This window comes from Rhea americana, unplaced genomic scaffold, assembly GCF_003343005.1.
Source record: "Rhea americana isolate MKP2758 unplaced genomic scaffold, rheAme1 scaffold_153, whole genome shotgun sequence".
NCBI classification, from domain to species: domain Eukaryota; kingdom Metazoa; phylum Chordata; class Aves; order Rheiformes; family Rheidae; genus Rhea; species Rhea americana.
The window spans coordinates 2,217,152-2,225,447 of record NW_028185628.1 but is presented as its reverse complement, the minus strand read 5'-3'; the positions used below and the strand labels follow the sequence as shown (position 1 = coordinate 2,225,447).

Sequence of the window (8,296 nt, the reverse complement as noted above, 5' to 3'; positions counted from 1 at the left end):
GCGGGCCGGGCGCCGCTCGCTCGCTCGCTCGCGCGGCGCCCGGGAGCGGCGCTGCGCTGGGCCGGTCAGCAGCGAGGCTGCGCTGGCAGCGCGCCGACGCGGAGCCCAAACTTTCGCCCCGCGCCGCCGATACTGCGGCGGTCGGATTTAAGGTGCTCGCAGAGGAAATGGCCAACTTTCCTCCAAACGGCTTGGCTTGGTTGAACAGCTTCTCTGAAATGGGACGGGCTTCCTGCCCCCAGCTGGATGAAAACCTCTGCCTCTGGAAGTGCTTCTGATATGTGTGTTTTGTGCATGAAGTATTTTTTATTGATCAAGTTTTAGTAGAGTATTAATATTCTTAATTCATACCTATGCACCTGCAAAGGCTGTTTCCTTTTAAAACTTAGCTCGGGCTGTCCCTAGGACAGTACTATGGCAAAAGTCATGCCACCAGATATAGTGTAGACATACCACAGATCGTTCTCCTAGCCCCTAAATGCATTTCTGAAGCTGGACTGTGGGCTGCCATGCAGCCTGCAGCTAGTGGTTCTGCAGAAATGGTCACCTGTACAGCACCTTCAATGAGAAGTGGCAGAAAGGAGCATAATGAACTGTATTTTGGCACCTGACAGCAGCTGGGCAAAAAGCTTAACAGGTCTTTCCTTTTGTGCATATCATGTATTTCATTTAGTTCTCTAACTTTTCAGTATGGTTAGTAAAAAAGATCTCTTCTTTTATAAAGATTTTTTTTGTCATAGATAACAAAAAGGGGCTTTTTGGACAAGAGAATGATAAGACAATCAAGTATGGGCAGATAACACCAAAAGCTATTCTTTAATTAAAAAGAAAATGTCAAATGGGATAGATACCTACTTTCAGTGTTAGTGTGACAAGACAGGTTGCTTTCAGTGTCTTTTGGCTGCAACCATCAAATACTTCAAATTGTGTCAATGTTTTCTTTTACTATTTTAGGTAATTTTGGGAGAAATCGTGAATACCTGCAGAGAACAACTGAGCAAACACATCACCTGGAAAACGCAAAGAGTACCAGGAAGCAAATTCTTGACATCCACATTGTAATCTGAGTGGACTCTTATTTATCTTTTAAACTTCTAAATATTTACAATGAATGGGCACAGTGATGAAGAAAGTGTAAGAAACAGTAGTGGAGAGTCAAGGTAAGCACTTCATCATTTCAGTCCTCCTTGGCTTTGTATTTTCCTATATTGTGTTTATTAGAACATTTTACATGCAGAACATCTGCATTTTAACTTTGTACCAAAACTTCCTGGTTAGCAAGCAGGCTGTGGTTAGGAGGATCAGCCATACTTTATTACAGATGTTTAGTCTGCTTGTTACATTCAGTTTGCTTCACATAGTAACCATAATCATGTATATACCTTAATAAAATTTAAATAGTATTAGAACTGCATCAGCATCTACCACAATGGCATTACACTTTGAGGAAATAGTTGAAATGTCAAAAGCTGAAACAGATTGCACTGGAATGAAAAAAAAATGGTTTTTTTGTGTGTGTGTCCACAAAATACAAGGTAAACCAGTCACCCTATAATATGGGCTGTATAGGCCCCTAACTAGACCATCTCTAAAGCAGGAATTGTGGGCTGTTAAATCTAGTTTCTAACATGTAATACTTCATGAGGCTTCCTTCTTTCTTGAGCTGTTAAAGCAGTATAACTGAAAGAGTATTGACTTTGTTTTCCAAAGTGAAGGTACAGTTTTCCAGCTGTTTTCTAATTAAAAAAAATAATAATAATTCAGCACTCTAATGTAAAAATGAGCAGACCTTTGGATGCTGGTGTTCAGGCTCTTCCAACCAAGGAGATACTCCAGTTTAAAACTTTCTCCTGTAAGATGAGGATAGTGAAATTATAGGGAATTGTAAATTGGAATTATACTGAAATTGTGAAAATTCTTATTCTAAAACATCGCTAAGTTCAACAAGTCTTTACTACGCTAGGCAGTTCATGTTTTTAAAACTAGGAATATGATGAATGCTTCAGATCTAAGAAGGCAAGGCAGACTTGCACGTTAAAAAAAAAAAAAAAAACAGTTTTAGACAAAATTCTAATAGGTGGTTGTGATCATGCTGTCAGTCTACCCGTCTTTCACTCCTCTTTTTGATCACGGCCTGTTGAACCAGTTCATTCCAGTCAGAGGTCATAAAGAAAACTGAGTTTTGAGTTCTGAGGCTTTATGAAAACTGCAGGTTGGATAGAGGAGAGAATCTAAATTATTGCCCCAAGTGAAGAAATGCAATAAAAACACATTGGCTAGCTGATCATGTAGCTAGTGAATGATAGGTTGGGAAAGGGGGTGGGAAGAGAAGTGTTTAGGTGACATTTGGTGCAAATCACTAGGAAATCTCAGTACTAAAACCAAAAGCTCTAATAACCTTGTGCATTTTTATTTCAAGCTTCCTGTTATAAGTAAGAGTATGCTAGAAAGTCAGTAAACTTTGAATCTTTTGAATAATTGGAAAGTTCTAATACATAATTTCTTTTTGAAAACTTTTATTTTCAGTGAAGATGGTACTTGTCTAGTTAAAAAACAGATTTGGGAATTCTTCCAATAAGTGGCATATATTCCTGGTTACTCATAGAGAAACACAAATAAAACAAACCTTGTCAACTGAGTAGAGAAGCATGAACAAAATAAAATTATATGAACGAGGCTAGTTTTCTGAACTCTTGAGAGTTATAACTCAGACCTCCAGCTAGCATTAACTTGTCAGGGACAACTCTGATGACTTTGCATTTGGGGGGGGGTGTGGGGGTGAAGCCACCTACTTGTTTCAAACTATGACTGCTCCAAGATACTGGTATATCAAAGTTATTTAAGAGCTGTAGCAATTAATAAGACCAGAACAGCTAAACATGAAAAGTTTCCCAGGGGTTTCATTAAAAGTAGGTATCAGGAAGATGTTAAGTACTTAAGCTTGATAATTGATTGTGAAGCGCGGCTTTGTTCTGCATCTTCAGTGTGATGCTGAGCACACTTTAAGCCTTTAAAAAGTTTCAAAAAGTTTTAAACATTTTTCCCCTGAACTTGTATCAGTCATCAGCCTTGCAGCCAGATTAACAGGCGTGTCCTGGAAAGTCTATTTGCATGTTTGCCCTTTTGCTATCAGGAAGCTCTGTTTTATAAATGGAAGAGGAAAGCTTCACATTTTAAAGAACTAAACCCTTTCTGTCTTTTCTGTCTAACCTATTTCCATTATTAAAATAACTATCACTAATGAGTTTGCTTAAGGTGTATCTGAGTATATCTTGCCTGTTGTTTAGGTTGGGGGGAAGGGGTCTTTTTGTTTTTTGGAGAGGGCATTTGGGTTTGTATTGTTTTGTGGTGGTGTTGGCTTTTTTTTTAAAAAAAAAAAAAAAAAAAAAAAAAAACTCTGAAGTTCTCCAGAAGTTGAAATGATTTTCACTAGGACAGGAATTCACTAAGTCAGCTGTGACTGCAGGCAAATACTTAACTGGGAAAGTGAAATTGCATTTAGACTTCAAATGGTCTGGAAATGTGAACTCTGCAGAATGGAAATAGAAATCAGTAACAAAATAGTTACTATTGATAGCAAAGTATCATTACAAGGCTTTAGTGATCTCGTTCCATTCTGAATGAGAGAAGCAAAACAAGTTGAGAAAGCAGTTGAGAATTGCYGCTGGAAAGAAACCACAGAGAAAATTAGACTTTCAAAAATAGAGGGAGAAGGAGCAGAGATGATACAGCAGCAAATCTAAGTAGCAGCATTGCTGATACTGTTAGTGATAGAGACGACAAACCTTTGAAAAGTAAGTTGTTTTACAAATATGAGACTTTACAAATATAGTAAGGCCATTTTTCCCACTTTGGTGTCTATGTAAACTTCCAGGGCTGTCACTGTCAGGTGATAGTCCTGATCACAATTAAATATAGCCTGATCTAATGGAACTACCACCTTACTTTGAAAAGTTAAGAGATGCTGCAGGTCAGGGCTGGAGTTACAGAAATAAACAGCCTAATCAATACTGCTTTATATTGTTATAAAGAAACTCTTACCATGATTTGCAGAAGCTGTGGAAAGTCTGTAGGTTGGAAGTGAAAGGAATTATTCTCCTCAGCAATAGGAGGATTGGAGAAGGGACTGATCAGAAGCCTTAGACGTTATACACTGACCAGCACTGTAGTAAAGTGTTATAGCTGTTCTCTGTTCCCTGTGACTGGCTGTGAAGAGGATGCATTTCTGAAGCGTGTGGAAAAGAAATGGACAATTTGTCATGCTCCTGTACTCCTTTCCACCAGTGWGTCTAATCACCTGGCTGATGGATGACTGGAAAAATATTCCTCGATGCAGGTGCTATGCCTGAACTTCTGTTTCGCTGCAAATGGAAAAATGAACCTCTTGTGCTTTCACCATTGAATAACTTGTTGTCTCACTATTTGGATTTTCCTTGGCTACATTAGCAACCTGAAGCTATAAATCTCTGCTAATGCCAAATATGATGAAGATTATAGGCTGACATAAATGCTATCATGTAATACTGCTGCCTGATGCTCCAATTTCTATGTAATAATTGTCATGGAGTGTACTGTCCAGCTTTTTATTTACTTGAAATCTGAATTTTTTTTCAGTAGCTCTAGGTGAAATATCACAGATACTGTTCATCTAGATAGCAAGCAAGTGTGAGCACACAAACTTTATAGCAAAGGTCTGAGAGGCTGACTGCTATTAAAAGTTAAGCAAAGCGTTTTTGTGTGGTGTTCTTGAACACATTTTGTTGCAAACTTGAACAGGAGTAAAATACATACCAGTTAGCTAATAATACAGAAGCTTAATGAGCCCATAAAGCTTAATGAGCGTGAGTTCCAGGTAGAGCAGGGAATGCAGAAGTGAAACACTGGTGCCAATTGAATAGAAATGTTTTTCCCATCTTTGTGCTCTTTCTTTGTTTCCTGTAGAAGAAGACATGGAGCACTTTCGCAGGCCTCCCTTCTCTGTAGTTAGAAAGGGCTGTGCTCAGGATAGCTTACCTGGGAAGGTGCGTTGCACTCCTTTTTTTTTTTTTTTTTTTTCTTTTTTTTTTTTTCTAGTAACCAGAAAGTGGCTTCTTACACCAAAGACCCTTACTATTCTTTACACGCTTAGAAGCTGATGTTAATGAAAGACTGTACTTTCTGTGAATTTAAATCACTTTAATAGTCTGTGGATCACAAAAGATGGTTAAATAAAGCTAGTTCTTTGTCAGCAGGCTTGAATTTGCTGTATGAAGTCATACCTTCTATGGATAAAAAGATAATTTGAAAGCAGCTGTTCTAGATTCCTGCTATCAAGAAATTAAGTGGGAGTTAAAACAAAGGATCCCCAAGCATGCTTGCAGAAGTGTTCCTGTCTACTGGTTTCTTTTTGGTAGATGCTTCATAGGTGATATGAAAGTGTGTGTAGAGAGAGAGAGAAACACAGAGGGAAGGAGGAGAGCAAAAAAGAAAATAGAGAAGTGTACATTTGTTAGTGCAGACTTGTAAAATCCATAAGAATATTATGGAATTAAGCATACTGAAGTTTGATGCACTTCTTGTTCTAAATTTAAAAAATCCTTTCCCTTTATTCTATCTGAACTCTCTAAGATATGTATCAAAAAGTATTTTGGGCTAGTATTTTGGCCTTACCTATTTAAAGAAGAAATTCTCAATTCACAGTACATCTTTCATTCTGCATATGGCTTTTAGTTTGGTTATAGGAATCCTGCTGACTTTATCCAGATCCTAATCTTTGTCCACTCTAACTGAGCTGGCAGATACTTGTTTCACAGGATGTGGATTGTATTCCACTCTTTCAAGAGTCTCAAATTTTTASTTAATGCTGGCTTTTCATTCCTTAAGGTAAAATTTTTAAGAGTCAAGATACTACCATGCAGCTAGCATATACCTCCAGATCTAGCAAGATGCAGCTCCTCAAGTGTGTTTGTGGGAACACACTTTTTGTGGGGTGTGTGTGGGAGGGTGGAGTTTATCTAATACTTTTGTTTGCTGGTGGTCTAGAAGGCATTTGTGATATAGACATAGTTTTGTTGCTGCTGAAACCAGCTGCACGTCTAAGCATGGTCACATTGCACAAGAGTAGTAGACCCCTCAGGAGCTACTGATACCTCCTGCCTGTRAGATATTCCCAGCTTCCTTCACCCTCTAAGATACGTGACTTGTGGCTCTCGGGTAAAGACTTCTACAGTGTGGTTCACAGGGTTGTGAAAGTTAGATGATCAGTTCAATTTTAATATGTTTRCTATGGGGGAAGTTTATAGTACTAACAGCAGATAAATCTGCAGTCCTGGAAATACAATGTATCGTTTACTGTCCTTCCAGTTGTCAGCCTGTGTCCCACAAATGGAATTGAATTTATGCTTTGTAATAGCTGAGGGCAGGAAAAACACTTCTCGAGAGCCTGAACTTTATAGTCCTTGTCCCCTTTGCTTTATACCTGTGGTGAAGAATAGGATAACTTTTTTTTTTTTTTTAACATATCTGATCAGATTAAGTACTTCAGATTTCTTTGAAAACAAAACTGGAAAACACTTGCCTTTCCCTAAAGAAAACTACCTGTGAACTTGCAGTTTTATAGAGCTTGGCATTTGATGCTTCTGCTTATTCTAGGAGGAGCTTTTCATATGTAAATGCATCCCTTCCCTGGGCATCTGGTTTGTTAAAATAGCAGTTCACTGTCCCATCAGATGCTTTTCAAAGACCTTGCAGGCCTCTCTTTTTTCTTTCCTTTTTTTTTTTTTTTTTTTTTTTTTTTATGTGAGTTGAACTTCCACTTGAATTGATATTTGTTTCCTGCCATTTTTAAAACGGAAGATTTTTAAGGCAGCTTAACGTAATGAATGTACTCTAAACCAGCAAAGATAAATTGTCCTCTCTCAGTCCATTATCACCCTAGACCTTATACGGGAATCAAAATGCTCTAGCAGTGCTCTTGCAGCATAGCTTGTGTAGCTTTCCATCTTAGAGTTTCTGTGCCTGGTGCCTTGCATAAATCAGGTAACTGTTCCTCATTGTATGTTGSTATCAGGGAGACCTTGTTTTGAGAGATAAGCTAGCAAAGTTAAACAAAAAACTATTGAAAAGAATTAGTGACTCTGTGACAGAATAAAGGCTTTTCATCTGATTCACTCTCAGCGATGTTTTTCAAGTATATCTCTGTCATCTCCCCAAAGCATACTCTGATTTTATTCTACAGTTATTTGTTGGGGTTTGAAATATCAACAGGTATAAACAAACTCAAAAATTACTTCTTTCGGTACTTTTATCAAACTATCTTGTTTTTCTTGCAGAACAGTTTGAAAATAAATACTACATTCAGAGATCTCTCTTGAATTGCTCTTAAATATATTGAGAGTGCCCAAAAGCAGTGTTTATAAAATGCAATATAGACAAACTTCTTAGCTGTGTCAGACTTTAATACCAAATCAGATTTGACATAGGCTGCTGTACAAATGCAACTACTTGGTTCAAAGACAACGGATGTGAGAGACTGCTTTGCTAAATATCCTGGAAGATACATTCTATCACCTTAACTTTGATTTACTAACATACATGAAGCTGTACTTTTTTATGCAGAAGTCTCATTCTGAGAACATGCTATTCATTCTTAGTGTGTACTGCTGTGTGCCTGCTACTGGAAGATAGCGTTGTTAACTAACCTTGTCATCACTGCAGTGGTTYGTTTCCATGCCAGAGAAATAGTCTTGCTCCAACAGGACTGAAAATGTCATCATCATTGCTTTATCCATCACTCTCGCTTTTTATMTATAGTTCTGTGATGCTCCTGTAACTGTTTTGTGCTGTCTCATCTCATGCGTGCCTGTCTTTGTTTAGATTCTTTTCAGTTGAACAAAGTACAGTGTAGGTAATGTGTGGTTTGTTATTCAAAAATACCTTTTATCACATAATGCTGGTTTAATTTTACCTTTTTTAATATACTTTTTTTGGAGCATGGGAAGTAGGCTAATATGACTCATTTTCGAAAGAGAGCAATAATTCTGTTTGGAGTAACAAAATGAAGTGCCTAAAAGAGCATGGATGCTCTTTAGTGTAAGCAAATGCTGAATATTTTCTTTCTGTATACTTCATATTAACAGCACCTCTGTTCTGTAGCTTAACTTGTGTCCTGTTGTTTTCTATCCAGAGTTCCTATGGTCTTGGTAATGTTTAAAATTTATGTTGGTGTTTGGGCTTTTCTTGGAAACCCTCAATGAAGAAGGGAGAGGGAAAGAAGCCAGTTGGATCACAGGATAGAGATGGGAAGAGGACGGCAATG

The 8,296-nt window shown here is 37.9% G+C and overlaps 1 protein-coding gene across 3 annotated transcripts in view; it reads left to right on the top strand.

Moving 5' to 3' along the window:
- The first annotated feature begins 934 nt into the window (after positions 1 to 934).
- Positions 935 to 8,296, top strand: part of CHD1 (chromodomain helicase DNA binding protein 1) — a 48,476-nt gene continuing 41,114 nt past the window's right edge. For all 3 annotated transcript variants that reach the window (XM_085299756.1, XM_085299757.1, XM_085299755.1), the window contains exon 1: positions 935 to 1,160. In XM_085299756.1, coding sequence (XP_085155882.1) covers positions 1,108 to 1,160 — 53 coding nt within the window. In that variant the 5' untranslated portion in view covers positions 935 to 1,107. The remainder of the gene's footprint in view (positions 1,161 to 8,296) is intronic.